Source organism: Osmerus mordax, chromosome 6 (genome assembly GCF_038355195.1).
Source record: "Osmerus mordax isolate fOsmMor3 chromosome 6, fOsmMor3.pri, whole genome shotgun sequence".
Lineage (NCBI taxonomy): Eukaryota > Metazoa > Chordata > Actinopteri > Osmeriformes > Osmeridae > Osmerus > Osmerus mordax.
In genome coordinates this window covers 8,950,526-8,970,057 of record NC_090055.1, presented here as the reverse complement: position 1 = coordinate 8,970,057, position 19,532 = coordinate 8,950,526, and the positions used below count along the sequence as shown (strand labels likewise).

General features: G+C 46.8%; 1 protein-coding gene across 1 annotated transcript; it reads left to right on the top strand.

The window, feature by feature from the left end:
- Nucleotides 1-4,018: 4,018 nt before the first annotated feature.
- trhra (thyrotropin-releasing hormone receptor a) lies at nucleotides 4,019-7,268 on the top strand. The gene is made up of 2 exons (XM_067238395.1): nucleotides 4,019-4,792; nucleotides 6,834-7,268. The coding sequence occupies exons 1-2, from the start codon at nucleotides 4,019-4,021 to the stop codon at nucleotides 7,266-7,268; spliced, it is 1,209 nt and encodes a 402-aa protein (XP_067094496.1).
- The last annotated feature ends 12,264 nt before the right edge of the window (nucleotides 7,269-19,532 follow it).

The following is a 19,532-nucleotide window of genomic DNA, read 5'->3' as shown; positions in this document are numbered from 1 at the left end:
GGCAATAATTTTTTTCAGAAAGTGTCATGACTTTACACCTTCATTATTAATGTATGCAGTCGATTTGATTAAATGTCAATAATAATTTGACCATAACTAACCTTACTCTTTATCGTAATTGATTCGATGGCTATCAACTTTAACCTCAATTTGCCGGGGTCGGCTTTGCAGGCTAAAGCCTTTCAAGCTTAGATAACATCTGGTGGTTTTAGTTAGGCCTACTCAATTGACTATCTATCATACAGAGCATACCCTCCAGCCTTAATTATGGTGGTTTACCTGGTATCTGGGCCGGTTGAAATGGTTCCATGTCCCCATCCTGATTGTTATGGTCCCTAACCTGAGTGACCTCATCCTTAACCAAACAGGTCTGGCCCTCAACCCTAACTTGACCAACCTGGTCCCTGGCCTGGTTCGCCTTCTTGCCTAGGGGAAGGCAGGTCCATGCAGGAGGGGGTGGTCATTACTGAAATGAGAGCCTCTTGGCCTACAGCCAGGTTATTTATTACCAAAGCCAGAACCTGCCAAAGTCTGAGTAGTCTGTTGGCTCTATTAGCATGGGGAAGGTAGAAGACATGTTGAGCTCCCCATTGGAAAGTTTGGCCTCTCTTTTTAATTAGAGGAAAAAGGAATGTTATAGTCTAAAGGTTTGGAATGAATGATCCTGCATATTAGCATAAATACAATGACGTTCCAGCCATGTCGTTGTGGAGGCTTACCAGTCATAGATATTCATGAATTCATAACCTCTTACATGAGCCCCTCCAATACCCCATCTGGTTGAGATGTAGAGCAGTTTACCATTTCAGCATGAGATGAGTTATGATCCATCATAGCCCGTCTGTGAGGAATAGCTTGCAGAAACACTAACTCTTGAGAGATAGAGGGAGAGACTGAGAGAGAAAAAGAGAGGGAGGTGGGGAGAGTGGCGGGGGACAGATTCGGAAAATTAAATGAAGTTGGTGATAAAAACGGGAGATTACTTTCCTACAGAGCCTAGACGACATGCAGGCTGTGCTGTCCATTTCAAAAACAGGGATTCCACTGTTGCCCTGTTCTAAGAGCATCGCATCGATGCTGCCAAGCTGCTACACCAGAATTGGAGCGCTGCTTCAGTCTCGGCGGCCTGTTGTGAAACCCCATAGCTGTATAACTTATAGTATTCCATGACCACTTGAGACATAATTATATTCTAACTCTGTGATCTGCATCTGAGCATGTGCTGAGGGTCATCATAATTAACCGTATCCAATTATCTCGTCTTGCCGTCCTGTCAGCCCTTGTGGTCTCTGTCCATAAGGTGGCAGTAGACACTCTATTGACGAACAGAACTACAAGCGTAGCTGCTTCCCATTCAATAGTTGCCTATTTGTTCCTGCATCATAAAATAGCATTGAACATTAGTAACTTATTCGATCCAACAGGTCGTCAACCACATGTATTGAACAAGGGGATAGTATGTAAAAAGCAATAAACCTAGCCTACATAATTCAACTACATAAATCCATTGTAACTTCATTGATGCCGGAGAGGACTAAAGAACATCGTTTGCTACGAGCGGAATCAATAACATTTGAGGTTCTCCTGCTGTGATGCTTTTGCACAATTACCCCCCTTCTTCCGCCAACCCACAAGGTTTCATTTTCTCCGTAAAATATGTGGGCAGTGATAGAACGGGAGTCCTGTTCTCACTTTGACATGCACATGTGATTTGTGCTAGAAATATCCCAGGCTGCCGTGGAGTGAGAAGCAGAGGGAATCGATACCGCTGCATGACGGTCCCTCATCATGGACAACGCCAGCGCGGTCATGCGCGTGCAGTGTGTGCGTAATGTATTTCAGACATTCGAATGGTGGCATCGTCTTCACTTCATTAACCTTTAGAAATGTAATCACAGCTGGGTGGAACAAGAATCCCCCCCCCCCCCACACACACACACACACAAACCCCCATCTGCAACCCCCCGACAAACAGTGATTGGATAGCCTACATATTTTTTAAAGAGCAGAACACTGAATTGGTTACTGTCGATAGAACACAAACGTCCACTAAGCTATCAGTGTCCCATATCTAATATGAATAAGCACATCAATAAGAATCAAACAATCCAGAAATAAATAAATAAATCAAGTATAGGCCACTCATAGTACTAATGCAAAAACAAATCTGAGAACAGGTCGAAACGGTTTTCGACACATCACTGTCTGAGTCTGTTTCCTAGTAATTCCATCTCAACCAGATTTGTACATAATCCGAATAAATTGTAATACATTTTCCGGCAGGTCACTTGTCTCCTCATATACCTCTCCAGTGCTGGCGAAACCCAGGAAACAGCTTACAGTTTTCAGCCTGGGGCGAGTACACAGACAGACAACACGAGTTCCGAGGATTGAAACGTTTTTCCTCAAGGGACCACTTCTGTTGATTCATGGAAATGTAGGCCTATTGTCTCTGAGAGTTATTCCTCGCCGCTCTCCATGGGAACAGGGTCCGTAAGTGGGCCTAGAAGTCTCGCAACGGTACTGCGCACCTGTCTGCGGGTCACAGAAGTGGCGTCGACAGGAGAACCTCCTTAACAAACAGGGTTTTGAACGTGACCATGAAACACACCCAGGGTTCAGCTCGTTGTTGTTTTTTCACCCACCGTGACATGCACTCACAGTAATAATGCTATCAGTGCCACTGTAACCCGCCCCCTCCACAACTCACAAACACACTGACACCACTGCAGAAATCAACACTCTCCTGATGTTCCCATTCTGCAGGGCCCACTCTCACATCAATCAGGCCTTCACAGGCCCCCCCTTGGAGTTACAATTGCCATCTGATCATAGGACACACGCACGCACACACGCACGCACGCACACACACGCTCACACTGTCCCTCCATCTTTCCATTTATATGATCACACATCGTTCTATCGCTTTTACACCTCTCTCTCTCTCTCTCTCTTTCTCTCTCTCTCTCTCTCTCTCTCTCTCTCTCTCTCTCTCTCTCTCTCTCTCTCTCTCTTTCTCTCTCTCTCTCTCTCTCTCTCTCTCTCTCTCTCTCTCTCTCTCTCTCTCTCCTTCAGTATCTCTTTCGCACACACTCTTTGCAGCTGCGGAAAGGTTCATTACCATAATGATGCAACTCTTTTCCCAGTACATTGAACACAGTTGTTCCATCAGCCAGCCCTGGTGAGGCACGCTGCCTCTAAAAGGCTAACATAAAAATACCATAAAGAATGTGCTGCCTTAAAGCCGCCTTTCCATCCCCATTGTTTCACTTGAACTCCAAAGTGAGTCAGAAAATTAGTTTTTAAAGTCAACAGCACATTCAGTGTTATTCTTTTGTTATTCACATCCGAGATGGAGTGAAGGTTTGTCGTCTATAAACAACACTGTAGCCTGATAAATGTTACATTCTGGATCCTATGTCTTTGCCCAAGCTGAAATGATTGAAACATGTCTGTGCATTTCATAGTCAGCATCTTCAAAACATTACACAAGAAATTGTGATTCTCGAAAGGCTACAAACCGTACCCGTATTTGATTTATAATTAGAAAACTGAGAAAGACATGCATTTGGACATGCAATTTATTAAGATTGATGACACGCTCATGTTAGATATTTAATTGGTCCGGTTTTGATGCTCTGCCCTCTCTCCAGAACCACAGCTTTTCACATGCGCTCTGCGCGCTGAGCTCCACACAACCGGAGCTGCGCTCGTTGGTGCAACACCTCAGCTGTTGTCTCTGCAAACTTCACGAACAACCAAAATATTTTTTTGTCTGTTCCGTGGAATCCTTCAACAGAATTAGCTAAATATCTGTCAATTGACATACGACCCTTTTGCAGGTAAAAGCCATGCGGATCTTTTTCGTGGTAATTGAAACTATTAGAAAAATTGGGATACTTTGTTTTGGAGCACATTTTTGACTGAATCATGATTTTTAAGGCTTAAATTCACGTGCTTGGCAAGGTCTGAAACTAAGAACTTCGGTCTCTCAAAGTGGACAAAACTCACCTTAACCATGGAAAATGTTACTCAAGACAACCAAACCCTTGGAGTTTGGACCGATTACAGCATTAAGTACAAAGTGGCCAGCATATTGCTGGTAACACTAATTTGCGGGATCGGTATAGTCGGGAACGTGATGGTCATCTTGGTAGTTCTCACCACCAAGCACATGCGGACACCCACCAACTGTTACTTGGTCAGCCTGGCAGTGGCTGACCTGATGGTCCTAACTGCGGCTGGGCTACCAAACATCACGGAGAGTTTGTACGGTGAATGGGTGTACGGCTACGTCGGCTGCGTCGGTATAACTTACTTCCAGTACTTGGGCATTAACGCGTCCTCATGCTCCATCACCGCCTTCACCATAGAGCGCTACATCGCCATATGCCACCCGATCAGAGCGCAGTTCCTGTGCACGCTCTCCAGGGCGAAAAGAATAATAATAGTGGTCTGGGCTTTCACGTCTCTGTACTGCCTCATGTGGGTTTTCCTATCCGACACTAAATTGGTAGTTTATGACAACGTTTCCCTACTCACCTGCGCCTACAAAGGGGACAGAACTATGTACCTGCCCATCTACTTCGCTGATTTCACAATTTTCTACGTGCTGCCGCTAATACTCGCCACGGTCCTGTACGGGCTGATCGCCAGGATCCTGTTTCTCAACCCGCTGCCCGCAGACCCCAAAGAGAACACTAAGAAGTGGAAGAAGGAGTCGTGCCAAGGCAGCAGGATGATGAGCACCAAGAACTCCTCGTGTAGCACCACCGCTGCCTCGCGCAGACAGGTAAGGGGGCTGCTACTGACACTGCCCGCGGTGGCCTCGAGGCTACTACAGGTGAAATCCACGGTGTGAGATAAGACGAGCTAGATGTGTGTGACTGTGCGTGCTGGAGTGGTGTGCGAGAAAGAGAAGGACAGACACCGAAATAGATGGGGAATAGGGAGAGAAGGATAAAAAGGGGTGTGTGTAAGAGACAGAGTGAAAAAGAAGATAAAGATAAATCAAGAAAAATAGTACTAGGCATTAGTTATTGTCCATTTTAGGAAACCAACCATCTATAGAATTATGACAGAGAGGGAGCATTGAAGCTAATACTACACCACAGTGCTCAACTGTAATCCTATGAACCAACCAACCAATTGCCAACACCGAAAACAAAGATTTGACCTGTCCAACCGCAAAGATGTCAGCCACCTATATGTCTGTTGGCCACCTATATGTGGCCACTCTCCTTGATGTGAATTTGAAGCCTAGCTGTGACATGTAGGGTAGAGGTGCGATGTGTGCTGTACGGGTTAGAGTTACGCAGGGAGAGTTCATCATCAACACAATGAGTGGTTGGCGAGTAAACGTGCTAGACACTGGGAGGGGTCCGGGTTTGTTTGGAATGAGATCACTGGATTGGATTCTATAAGCCCCTGGAGGGTGGGTTGGGCTCAGATGAGGAGAAGGTGCCTGAGGCACAGAGAGGCTCCCGTCTGCTGGGATGGTCTCAGCTTTCCCCTCCCCCTCCTCTCATCATACCTCTATGGCTCCTACCAGCACTGGGCTGGACCTGCCTCAGTCTGTCAGATAAAGGTGACAGATGTCAGCTGTTACACTAATGTAGACTGAAAACACACAGACCAGGAGCAAGCCTACAACACATACACATACACGCAAATGCACGTACGCACGTGCACACACACACACACAAACGCACGTGCACACACACACACACACACACACACAGAACCCTGGTCAGGGCAGTCATGGAGTATTAGATCTTTAACACACAGCCTTTAAGTAACCAGCTGTGAGTTGGCTCTGTAGGATCCATATCACTTAGTAGATTAGTAGATTCTTATTGGATTGCAGAAAAGGTCAGAATGTGATAAGGACCAAGATATGGAACTCTCCTCATGGTTGACAAGTGCAAAGCCACACCCCGAATAATCTAATTAGTGCTACATCACTGGAGAGAGTCCCACACAACATAAATATGAAAAACGTCTAATTGCATTTGGAATGTAATAACACGTTTTATCACCTAATGATTAGATTTTAGATGACTCCAAGCTCCAATGGGTTGTCAGCCTCTAAACTCTCTCTCTCTCTCTGGTGCATATGAATTAAATGACAAAGCCATCCTGATCCTCAGTGCTCTGCACACCTGGTTGTGTATTTGACTGCTGAAAGCACATATACTGAAACAGAACATCCTGTAATACAGGAAGTGGCGTCCAGCAGAAGGTTTTTTCTTATGTCAGGGTTGGTGATGAACTTGGTTAGGTTGTTAATCCAAGATGGTGGTCTGTGCAAATAACTCATACCTGCACACTGTCCAGAATAAAGATCATACACCTTGTATATAATATATATATATAATGGTTATTCCATATTTGGGTTCTCTCCATTTGGGTTAGTTTATATTAGAGTTATTTACTGTAATATATTCTACAAAAGTGCAGGTTCCTTTTCTCTTACTTTTGACTTAGAACCCAGCACACCTGTGGCGGATATCAGACCATGAGGCGATTAGTCTGGATTCTGGAATCTTGTGTGTGATGTGTTGCCAAGTGACTAAGATGCTGCAGATGTGTTGCTAGGTGACCAAGTTGCGGTCCTTTTCACCGTGGTTAATAGATAGTTGTTGAACGTTTTTTGACCAAAAGTTGAGCTTCTAAAGACCCCCTACAGTTCTACACTCAAAGTGTTGGGTGGGGAGGTAGAGATTCTTTGATCTTCTTTTCATGTAGTAGTTACAAAATCCTTGTGTGTGACCAACTTACCACTTCTTAAGAATGTTGTGCTGCCAGGAAAGTAAATGTTGTTGTGTTGCTAGGTGACCAAGATGTTGGCAGTGGTGGTGGTTCTGTTTGCGTTGCTGTGGATGCCCTACCGGACCCTGGTTGTGGTCAACTCCTTCCTGGGAGACAAGGGCTACCAGGACCTTTGGTTCCTGCTCTTCTGCAGGCTCTGCATCTACCAGAACAGCGCCGTCAACCCTGTCATCTACAACGCCATGTCCCAGAAGTTCCGTGCTGCCTTCCGGAAGCTGTGCCACTGTGGGCCGCAGCGCTCTGAGAAGCCGGCGTCCTATAGCGTGGCCCTCACCTACAGCGTCATCAAGGATTCGTCCAATGGGGAGAGCCCAGACCACTTTACTACGGAGATGGATGACCTGAACAACCCCGCTAACCAGTTTTTGCCCAGAAACAAAAGGATGTCATTCGAGGACCCCTCCCTGTCTGGAAGGGTGGACCTTGGCAGTGCCTAAATCTTAAGAATTTGGTCACGTATATTTGTGTTTTCCTAGTGGGTGTTTATTCACAGGTAGTCTTGCTAAATGTAAAGAGTGTACACACGCCTTTATGTCCAAATGTTTCTCTGTTCTGTTTAAAAGATGAACAAGAACATTTGAAGACTTACATCATTTGGAAAAGATAATAGCATAATAGTTTCTCTTCTGCCAAACACTACCTGAACCGAAACAGTACCTAAACTCTATCTGTACCCTAACATTACCTGAACCCTAAGAATACTTGTGCCCTAACATTATCTGTACCCTAACATTGCCTGTACCCTAACATTACCTGGACCCTAACAATACCTGTACCGTAACATTACCTGTACCCTAACATTACCTGTACCCTAACATTACCTGTACTCTAACATTACCTGTACTCTAACATTACCTGTACTCTAACATTACCTGTACTTTAACATTACCTGTACTCTAACACTACTTGCACCTTTATCCCTTACCTTCTGAGCATGAGAGTGCATTATTCTCACTGTATATAACGATCCATCTCAGCGTAAACAAAGCACAATTCTGAGGTTAGCCGTGGTGCAGACCTTGACTCTGAAACGTGCTGGAGCAGAGTCTGGATGTGCATGGTGGCTACAGGGGCATTGTGATACATTGCCCTGTGGAGATTAGGGACCACTCCATCAAAACTGGAACCGGCCACGCGTCACATTTCCCTCGTGGTTTTCAGCTCTCTGAGGGCTATCAAGCCCACACTATAATGGCTCCATCCACCGCTTTGGTCCTCCAGCACATTCCCAGCATGCTCAGCATCGTGCCCCAACGTCCGTCCTGCACCAGCAGAGACATGATGGTCAGAGATGACTGCAGTGCGCCCCTGACAGTGAGATCCTGGATGAAGTTATTCGACCCCGACCCCTGCCTTCCTCCTAACTCCGGCGGCAGGGCAAACCTGTTGCATTACACAAGCACACTTCAAAAGACCAAATTCAAAGACGCCTGCTGAAAGAATATGAGAAGCATGTGAAAGCTCCCGGGATGCAAATTTGGCTCTGGGCTTTCCACAGTGGCATGCCTGTCTGAGGGAGAGATGCAGTGGGATCCTTTGGAAGCTTACCGATGAGGAGAGGAAAGAGACTCCACATCACACATCTCTTTGATCTCGGAGCGGCATGTCAGCTGACCTTCAGAGTCTGTAAGTTTATCAGATAAGGTGCGCCCTGTAGGGGATCTTTTTTTGTAATCTTTCTGACGCATACGCAGCACAGGGCTGCCTCCCCTGCTGGCTGGCTGGCTGGCCGACTGGGCTGGCTAGCTGTCTAGACGGCTGGGATGGCCAGCTGACTGGCTAGCCGCAGGAACTTCGATGAGGGGTTGAGAGAGGTCATTGGCCAGCATGTGTAATTAGAGAGGAATCTGATTCTTGATGAAGAGACACACTGGGGAACCTTGCAGTGGGTGGGTGGGGGGGGGGGGGGGGGGGGTTCAGCTGTTGCTGTCTGATCCTGTCTGGGGAATGATGGATCTTCCTACAACAGAGCATCCCTGCCCCCATAAAACTTGTCAGTGTCAAAGTGACACCGTTTTAAGTCGATGAATCCAAGGTGCAGCTTTAATGGTTATGGAGGACTGTCATTGAGTCTGTATCATAGGGTTACTTGGGTACAGAGGAGGATTGATTGGGTATGAGTCCATTAATAAGTGCAAGAAAACACTGAAAACCTGCGCCACTTGCTTTGCGTTGTTCATATGCTTGAGATTGTACCGTGCAGTGTGAAATTGATGTTTTGCGCTGTGTATAATTGTATTATTCCTGACTGTTTTCCGTGTGGTTGTCTGTACACCTGCTGTCTGAATAGAGTTTGCTTCTGATCCGTTTAGTTTGTTATTTGAATCAATGTATAGTCCATCCAGTATTTCTAGCTGATCGAGTTCAGCTTTTAGGGAGCTATTCTTCAGCTGGAATAACAGCCCTCCCAGCCTGTTGCTCTGCACAATAAAGGTCTTTCAGTCAAGTGTTTTTATCTGTCCTCAGGTACAGTGCCAGTAAGGTTTACACACAAGACACAGACACATTCAAACCCTTGAAAGAACAGACACGTTCAAAGTTGGCACAAATAAAGTTATTCAAATATTGAAAAAAAGAGTCTGTTTATATAGATGTAAAGTCAACGGCAGAGGTGTATTTATGTATTGGATTTTGAACATTTGTCATTTCACCTATTACTTTTCCGGTGTGTAGCATTCACTCAGTGGAACGCCTCACAAGGTGTGAAACCAAAAAGGACATTGTACATTGTATCATCACCAATAGCGATGTTTTATAAGGCACACTGATTATGTACACTGTGTAAAACAGTTTGTTGTTTCGATAAGTGTCGTGTTTTGTACCTTGCAATGTAATTTGTCAACAATAAAAGAAGTGGTAGATCCATATGTAAGTTTGGACTTCCATATGTAAGGCAAGTAGGCTGAAGTGCCCTGCCCAAGGACACAACGTCATTTTGCACGGCCGGGAATCGAACCGGCTACCTTCTGATGGAAGAACAAATAAATATCCACACACACACACACACTAACATTATCATAAAGTTAGTCAAAATAAAATGCTTTAACCAATTAAGAATACATTTTGTCTATACACTTATAGACTTGTGTATACATTTAGAGAATGTGGACAGAGGCTGTTAATGACTTTCACTTAGCTAGCCTTGGGAACATTATACAGACACAAACATCTGCGTGTCTGTGATTAAAAGGCTTGGTACTAACAGTTAGGTAGCCTGAGACCAAATGTAATGTTCTCATGCCTGTCTCATAGTCTCATGCCTGATGAGATTCATAAAGAAAACATTGAAACCAACATTTCTAATTTAGTTAATTCTGTGCCAGTCATGATTTATTTACTCAAGTTCAATTCTATATACATAGTACACACTTCGACAAAATAACATTGTTATCTCAGTGTTCTCCTTGGCCTCCTTGCTTCTCTCTCTCTTTCTCGCTCTCGCTCTCTCTCTCTCTCTCTCTCTCTCTCTCTCTCTCTCTCTCTCTCTCTCTCTCTCTCTCTCTCTCGCTCTCTCTCTCTCTCTTAGACTCTCTCCCTCACTCTCTCTCACTCTCTCTCGCTCTCTCTCTCTCTTCTCTCTTTTTCCCAAGAAGTTTGGATGAAGCCAGTGGTTCTGTAGAGCGGAAGACATCGACTCCAGCCATGGTTAACATCCCCCACAGGGGGAGGAGATTCAAACACATGGGTGTTAAGACTGTGAGGCCTGGAGGGCCCAGTGTGTGTGTGTGTGTGTGTGTGTGTGTGTGTGTGTGTGTGTGTGTGCCTGTGCGTGTGTGTGTGTGTGTAAGGGCGGGGAATCAGACGTTGATCAGGCCTGAAGTGGCCTGGAGGACAAAGGGCCTGTGAGCGGGGCAGCATAGCTAACCAACTGGCCCCTAACCCTCAGTTGCGTTTTTTTACCGTGTCTCTGCGTCGAACCCCCAAGGCCACGAGAAGGAGGCAAGTAGGGTCAAATACGATGCAGTGCGACAAATCGCTTTTGTTGAAGAACCGAAGAACACACTTGACAGAGGCACACACACACACACAAATGTGTTTGCTGGTATCCAATGAGATCTAGTGTGATCCTTTCTGGGTTTGTGTACATCCTGTGGGTCATTGTTCCATGATTGCAGCTCTCTGGATCATAGGCATGGTCTGCAGTGAGAGGTAGCACACTGGACATACTCACGTTGACATCAATGCGCCAGACAGTCTTTTTAGAATGAGAAATAACATCCATTGTGTCTCTCTTTAACACAATATATAATCACCACCCGAGCCCTGAGTGCAATTGTCATTCAAAAAAAACCAACACATTCAAACCTGACTGTACCATAGCTGGATAAACCAGAAACTATAAAATTATATAACTGAACCATACTCAACATAAAACTTGTTGTGGTTCTTCCAAACTCTAAATCTAAGTGTAATACTTAGCTAGAGATGTCATTGGACGGTTACCAAGCATAGATTGGACCATATACAGACATAAACAGCTCCATAAAATATCAGACACTGTATATAAATGGCCTTGACCTCCACTCAGGGAACTGGACCGTGAGATTATCCCAGTAGGAGAACGAGTTATTGAGCGAATGAACAAACAGGTGAGAGGAGCAAACGGAAGCAGAGAGCAAAGATGAGATTGATCTGACCGAGAACACTCTTTCTATTACCACCATCATCATATCCTGTCTTCTCACCCCCACTCTCTCTCTCTCTCTCTCTCTCTCTCTCTCTCTCTCTCTCTCTCTCTCTCTCTCTCTCTCTCTCTCTCACTCTATCTTTATTTTCACCCCCCTCTCTCTTCATTTCATGGACATGGCCATGGACAGTGTGTCTACCTCCATTAGCTTGTGGCGTCGATTCTTGGTGAGCAAGTCCAGCCCCACTGCAGGCTAGCCGTCTGGCCCAGCAACTCCCAGTCATCTGCTCCTTTAAGTCTGGGGTCTAGGCACATTCATTTAAAGCTTTGGCAATTAAACTAATCTTTGGAAATGTTGGTGGAACACATCTACAACCAGCAGCTTCAGTCTGTGAGACAAACCACTCTTGAGTGTGGGTAAACATTCAACAAAACCCATTAAAATGATCATTTATCCCCAGAGCAACTTCTGTGACTCTACATATCAGCTATTCACAGGATCCACCTTCGGCTCCCTGGGTGGTGACCGACAATCTGTGACTGGTCCTCCTGCCCTTTCCTCCCCAGGGACGGTGCCTGTCTGCTGGGTTCCATCCCGGAGCTGCTGTACTTGGGGAATGCTGGCGACAACAAATAAAATATCTGAGAATCATAGAAGTATATACAAAGCTCTGAATGCGAGTGGTTCAGTATTGTTTTCGGTGGATCTCCGTGTTTCTGTGTTGCTCTTCTCTAATGAAAGCTTGACGTGTATACTTTATATCATAAACCCATCATGGAAGCTATTACACCTGCCTACCTACCTGCCTACCTATCTAACTACCTGAAAAAAAAGGAAACTGTCTCTGTGTTGAAGTTCATAATGACTAATTAGGGTTCATTCATATAAACATCTGTTAACAATTGCAATTGAATAAGAACACATATTCAAAGCAGTACCAAGCATACATCCATAAATGTGAGCCTTTAAATACAGACATACAGTTTGCGAAAGCCTCTTTTTTTCGTGATAATGGAGGTTAGATGGTGTTAGCAACAAGAACCCATTGATCATCCTGCTGTGGACGGAAATGTATAGAGAAACGGTTAGCCAGAGTCAGTGAAGATGAAACAACCTCCATCCATTAACGACACATTTAAAACCTGGAGACGAGCTTATCACGAGGCTTACAGGTGGAGCCCGGTATATGAGACACAGCTGCTGAGACACACACAAATGCACACACACACGCACATGCACACACACACGCACACACACACACGCATGGACACCCTTTGCACTTGGACATACACCCGCACACACAGTGTGGCACTTGGACGCACATACACAACAAAAAAACAGGAGATTACGTAAAGCAAGAGAGCCAAATAGCTAATGTTACCATCATGGGAGCGAATCGAATTGAGGAGAATGAAAGAGAGCCGAGCGTGAAAGAGGCCATGTAATCACAGCTTGTTAGTCGGTGGGCTTGCAGAGACCTGGTGAGTACTGTAACCTTTACGCCACGCATCAGGTCTGAGGTGAACCTGCAAACAAGCCATGTCCACATGAACTGATCATTAAGTTGTGGACAAGATCTGTACATACCCTGAAGGGACTCAATCAGAGTGATCTGTTCGGGCATGACGTGCAGTTTTGCAACGGTGAAAGTGTGAGGGTGTATCTTTTTTGAACCTCAGCTGATCCTTCAGATTTCTTCCTTTCCATGTGAAAAGTGTCACATGGATGTGTGGATGGGTTTTGTGCACTGAGGTCGTTCAGGCCCCAGCTGGTATGGAAGCCCACAGGTCACATGCACGCACGCACACACACTGGGATATGCCAATCTTCACAGGAAACAAATATGGACACAACCACCAAATGAAAGCCTAACCTTCATTTCCACAATCTCAGTGTGAAGTCCGAAAGAAAAGCTCAAGCATTCCAGTCGCAGTGAGGTCAAAACATTATTTTAAACACGGAATCCGTATAGCGTGGTTGAAACGATAAGACCCTTACGTAATAAATATCAGAAATGCACCAAATGTAGCTGTGAGTATTGGCAACAAGTGGGCATTAGATAAAGTAGAGGTGGCAGTGTGCGGTGGTCAGTATTAGTCAACTAAACAACGGTAAAGAGGGATGGATGAATGAGCCGCTTAGCCCGAGACAGGAGATGTGGGCTGGCTTTACCTCAGAGAGCGAGTGAACCGCACACAGTCATCACTGCTGATTTACCTTTCATATCAACAAGATTAGAAAATCATTTTCCGTCAGCATGCAACGGGTCTACTGCATGACATCATTTGCCGATTAATACGTCAATGATGCATCCATGGAGGTGCACACGTATAAAGAGCCACAACCCAGAGACGCACTTTGTCATGCTGATGTACTCCAGTCCTCATAACTCACCGCTAACTGCCTTTCTATACAAATATGATTATCGTACAATTTTTTCCGAGAGCAAATGTTAGGTGAGCGGGAGACGCCAAGGTGACTGATAACGCCTCACAGCAGCCTTGCAGCCGGGCAGGCTGCTCAAACAGCCAGTCAAGCATCCAGCGCAGCTCTCAGCTTGGAACACGCGGACCCTATTCCCTGGACATGCATTAGGCGGTGGGAGCCACGCCAGGTGTGCGTTATATGTCTATGTGCGGTCAGGCAAGGTTAATGTTTAACTCTGACCACAGTGCCCCCCCCCCCCCCCCCTCCTCCTCCTCTGACATGCGCACGCACACATCATACCACCCTGGGCGCGAGCTGCCACATTTCAGGGAAGGCCCCTTCCCAGGTCGTCGAGCCACATTCTCATGACAACGCCTCCAGTCCATCGCGGCCCCTCCCCCAATCACTTAGACTAAAGACGCCTCAGCTTCTGTAAGGTGGTTTACGCTAACCCGTCGCATCCACCCTGATCTAATTACTCGGCTGGATTGCCGACGGCATCGAGTGGCATACTGATCTGGCCCCCCTTGCCATTTCCTGTCTGCCGGTGTTTCCCAGTGGATGACTGATGTTCCTCTGCCTGGGCCACGAGGACTGCGGACATGCCACCGACACCAGCACCAGGAGTCTCCCTCTCTCTCCATCTTTGGGCAGAGAGACAGAGAAAGGGGGCGAGCGCAGGAAGAACCCACTCCATGGCCTCTCGAACACACGTACACACAACTGCGGCAGCTCGACGCAGGCCCGGTGTGAGTGCTGAGCGCAGGGCACGGCGCCCGCCCTGCCCTCTCTCCCACCCACACACACACACACCCACTCAGACATGGACAAAGAGGAGAGACACCTGAAGAGAGTTATTTCTGTGCAATACAGCTAAAGCTTCTCTCCTGTTTCCTTTTCCAGAGAAAAAGATGGGGGAGGAGAGAGAGAGAGAGTGAGAGAGAGAGAGAGTGAGTGAGTGAGAGAGAGCAAAAGAAAGAGAGAGAGAGAGACAGCACCGAGGGTAAGGAGACAAATAAATGAAATAGCAGATATAGGACCGCCAGAGAGGGAGCACTTAAAGCTTTTCATTTCAGCTGCGGTTATTAGAAGATCTTGCTGCCTGTAGACTTATCTGATGTTCTGTGTTCCAATAAGCCTGTTTCATTCAGGAGCCCAAGAAACGTATAGCCTTTATCTCTCACACAGTTATCGCCGAGAGCTCCAAGGGCATATGCAACTCACCTGACACACAATACCTGTTTGTTCTGGGATTATACAAAGTGAAAAATATAGACCAAGGATTTAGCAGATCTCAATCATTTTTTCATGTTTGTGCCTTTTGGAATCCTTGGTTGTTTTGTCCCCACAAGCAGGAGAGAGATATTGGTCCCATGAAGTCAGGCCTGGTCACTCTCCAACTGCACATCTGCTCAAGAAATATTCACCTGCCCCTCCTGGAGAGTTGATCCTAGAACAAAATTGGTTTCCTTGGATTATTTTTTTATTTTTTGTTTGAGGGGGCAGGGGGTGGTGGTTTATGTATGACTTCTTTTAGGCTGAGTTGATGTGTTACCTATAAGAGATAGATATAGCTTTTTTATGGAACGTTTATGGAACTGTAATGTAGTGCAGAGATTTCGTTATCTTACTGTATCTGTCTGGGACAGACTTTGAGGACTATCGAGACTGGTAGTTTTCCTCAAATAAGGCCATTTATATAATGAAACCATTTCTGGTGCTGCTTGTTGAAATGGGATGATGTGTGTGTGGGTGGATGGATGGATGTCTGTCTGGGGAAGGCCCGAGGGCTTTACAAAACACAACTGACAGCTTCTCCATGGGTAAACGGGGGCACCATAAACTCACTTCTCATAAGACTCTCTTTGGAGTCTTACTGTATGTCCTCATCAACATCCTTTGTACTGGTGTAATGTTTCTGTCATTGTGACCTGTCTGTTTCTAATGGTGCTGCCATGCTTCCACTCACATAGTCACACAGTATGCCTCAGTACAACTGAGGAGTGTGTATCCCAGGCTGACAGACTGGACCCCTCTGGCACCAGGTGATGGGAACTGGCTGTGTGTGTGTCTGTGTGTGTGCGTTTGTGTGTGTGTGTGTGTGCGTCTGTGAGTGTGAGTGTACGTCTGTGCGTGTGGGTGTGTCTGTGCGTGTGGGTGTGTGTCTGTGTTTGTGTGTGTTTGTGTGTTTGTGTGTGTGTGTGTCTGTGAGTGTAAGTCTGTGCGTGTGGGTGTGTCTGTGCGTGTGGGTGTGTGTCTGTGTTTGTGTGTGTTTGTGTGTTTGTGTGTGTGTCCGTGTGTGTGGGTGTACGTCTGCGCGTGTGGGTGTGTGTGTGTCTGTGTGTGTCTGCGTGTGTGGGTGTGTGTCTGTGTGTGTGTGTGTGTGTGTGTGTGTTGCGGCAGGCTGAGGCTGACCATGTATTGATGTATTTGAACCGGCTGGTCCCCCAACTGACACTGGGCTGTGAGAATAGGTTTTTCCATGGGGTGTGACCTCTGAGTGACCTTGTCTCTTTCTTGTCCTCCTGTTTTTCTCTCCTTCCTTTTCTTTCCAACTGCTCTGTGCCCCATCTCCCCGTCCCTCCCCATGCTCTACCCTGTCCCCCTCCCCCTGCCCTCCCCTGTCCCCCCTCCCCTGCTCTCCCCTCCCCCCCCTCCCCCTGCTCTCTGTCCCGCTCCCCCTGCTCTCCCCTCCCCCCCTCCCCCTGCTCTCCCCCCCCCTCCCCCTGCTCTACCCTGCCCCCCTCCCCCTGCTCTCTCCCCCCTCCCCCTGCTCTCCCCCCCCTCCCCCTGCTCTACCCTGCCCCCCTCCCCCTGCTCTCCCCCCCCCCCCCCTCTCCCTGGGCTTCCTCACCTACTGGCCCACATGTCAACCAACCTTACACATTCATCAAACCACCAATCATCATGTCAAAGAGCAGGCCCTGTGTCAAGTCCAGACACGTTTAACATTCTCCTTTCCTCTCTCCTTTCCTCTCCTTTCCTCTCCTAGGTCTGAGCATCCTTGGAAAACACATGTTAACTGTAACTGGTTGCTTGTTTGTCAAAAGATGCTGTAGTCCACTTGCCAGATCACAATACATCGAATTCACGGGAAGATGCAGCAGTTCACATAAAAAAATGAAACATGAAAAAGCGCTGGAGGGATTTTGAATAAAATAGCTGATTGGATGCTAAGCCCTACTGCCACAGCAACACTGATTATAGACAGACTCATTTTTAACACTCCTCCGCTGAGAGCTGAAATTCGCCTGTGATACAATCACTGAACAGAGACTCCAAACCTCACTGCGGTGGTTCTAAGGGGTAGGGTGAAACTTGCCAATTTCTGTAACTGGCTACTGTATTCTAAAACACTGCAATTCAAACGTAGAGGAGAAGCAAAGGAACTATGGCTTGGACCCCCCCAACACACGCCACCCGCCTGTTTGAAGACGGGACCACACTCACTCTGTACACTACATCCCCTCACATGCCCTCGTGAACACATAATACTCTCTACAGCTCATCACACACACACCCCAGAACACACAAACGTCATGCAACAAAATAACCCTTGAAGTAATTTGCCACAAAGAGGTTTGTTAAGTACATTGCATCATAGCACAGATGATGTATCACACACACACACACAGCACACTACATCCCAAAAGCATACACACACATAGATATAACACCTGGAACACACTCCCTGGATCTAATCCAGCTCACATCAGTGTTTTAGGCCGAGTATCTGGTCCTTATCTTGAGCCAATCAGCTCCATGGATCAGTGCGGCCAAGAGACCAATAGCAAACGTCCATCTTTGTCAAGTGTATTTGATAATATCAAACACACATTTCACACACACACACACACCCACACACCCACACACACAAAACACACCATATCACACACATACTGCCGTAACTAACATCCTCCCTCAGAACGTCCTCTCAAACTAGCAGGTGGGGGGGATGAGGGTGGGGGTTAGGGGGGATGTGTGTGTAGAAGTCGAGTGGACGCAAGGTGTGGGGGGGGGGGGGGGGGCGGGGGAACATGAGAGCATTGCCATAGAAATACGATACAATTAGGATGGAGGCTGAAATGTTTCCTGGGACACACTGAAACTGTTCTAGAACATCTCACCTCCTGTGAAACCCTGGCTGTGTGCTGCAACCACGGTCCACACTTCGTCCACACCAGACCTCTGTAACCAGGTATATGAGCGGCACACTTTGAACTGCTTGATAATACCAGGGTTGGTAATGTCATTACTTGTGCCATTACAATAATGGCAGGCCAATTCTGTGGTAGGTGCATTATGTATTCAGAGCTGAGGCTGGCCTAAACAAAGACCCTCAGAGTACAGTAGAGGTGGATCTCCAACCCGGTCCTCTTATGCAACTTTAATAGCCTCGTCTCATTTAAAGCCACACTTTTGATCCTAACGAAGGGCCAGAGGAAGGTCACACTCACATGCAGACTGCCAGCGTCGGGGGCCCGCCCCCGCCCCCTCCCCGCGGCGGAACACGGGGTCCTCGGTGTGCAGCGCGGGGCCGCCGGCCGGCCTCTTTAATAGCCATGTCATTCCGTCTGCTTCTATCATTGTTGTTATCACGGCCTCGCAGACCCGGAGAGCGGCACTCCCGGAGTTCAGCGGGTCGCCATGGAAACCCCCAGCAGGCCCGGGGGGTGAGTCATCCGCCGTCTTTTTGTGGAGAGACGGAGAGGTCGGAGGACAGTTCTGACTCCCGTGGAAAAAATGGAGGCATGGAGGAGAAAGTCTGACTCACCGGGTGAAATATGGAAGTATGGAGGTGAGATCTGACTGGCCTGTGGGAAATGGAAAGGTGGATCATGGGGAAGGTGAAAGAGAGAAGAGACAGAGGTCAGACATCTCATCTCTTCCTGTGAATCACTTTCTGCAGGTACGATACAGGTCAGAGAAGGGGGATGAGACACAAAGGTCAATCCAACTGTTGATATCAGACAGACCACAAACACACCAAGCAGCTCCTCAAGTGGACTTGAAGTCGCCTTCAAATACCTAAACAATGTGCTGAATAAGTGCCTTACTTGGCTTCAGCTGAGCACTTTGGCCCACACTGCTTGTTTTAAAATGTGCTTATCCCACTCCTATAGCCTTGAGGGGGGAACATTGGGAATAAACCGAGTTGCAACAAAGAGTTCTGCTGCGCTTCGTTTAAGGGGATGGGAGAAGTCATCGGACATGAACAAAGCAAGTTTTCAATTTCAGCCTCCAGTTACCCTGTCGCTGCCTCCCCCAGTTCCTTCCCATAGAGCTGTCAATTGACAGTCGACTATATCTATATTGGGTGGAGCGGGCAAATAATAGTCTAGCAATTAGACCACTGTTATTTTACAAACTGATATGTAGTTGTCTAGTACTTCAAGGTTTTAGGTAATCGTAGCTATCTTAATAGTTGTATAGCCTACCTTGGTTTGTATTCGGTACATTCTTGGCAATAGCAAGTTAGAGTAGACCATCTGAGGTGAACGAATTGAGTGGTATCAAGTGGCGAACCAATCATTTCTGCTTCCCATTGGCCTAGCCTACTGAGCCTACGTAACTGTTATGTAACAAATGAATGACAGACCTAAACCCAAAGATCCGGTCAAATATTGTCAAACTAGTCATTTCTCA

Coding starts and splice junctions, on each gene's coding strand:
- trhra (XM_067238395.1), top strand. CDS start 4,019: ATGGAAAATGTTACTCAAGACAACCAAACCCTTGGAGTTTGGACCGAT. Junction 4,793..6,833: donor CCGCTGCCTCGCGCAGACAG/GTAAGGGGGCTG, acceptor TTGTGTTGCTAG/GTGACCAAGATGTTGGCAGT.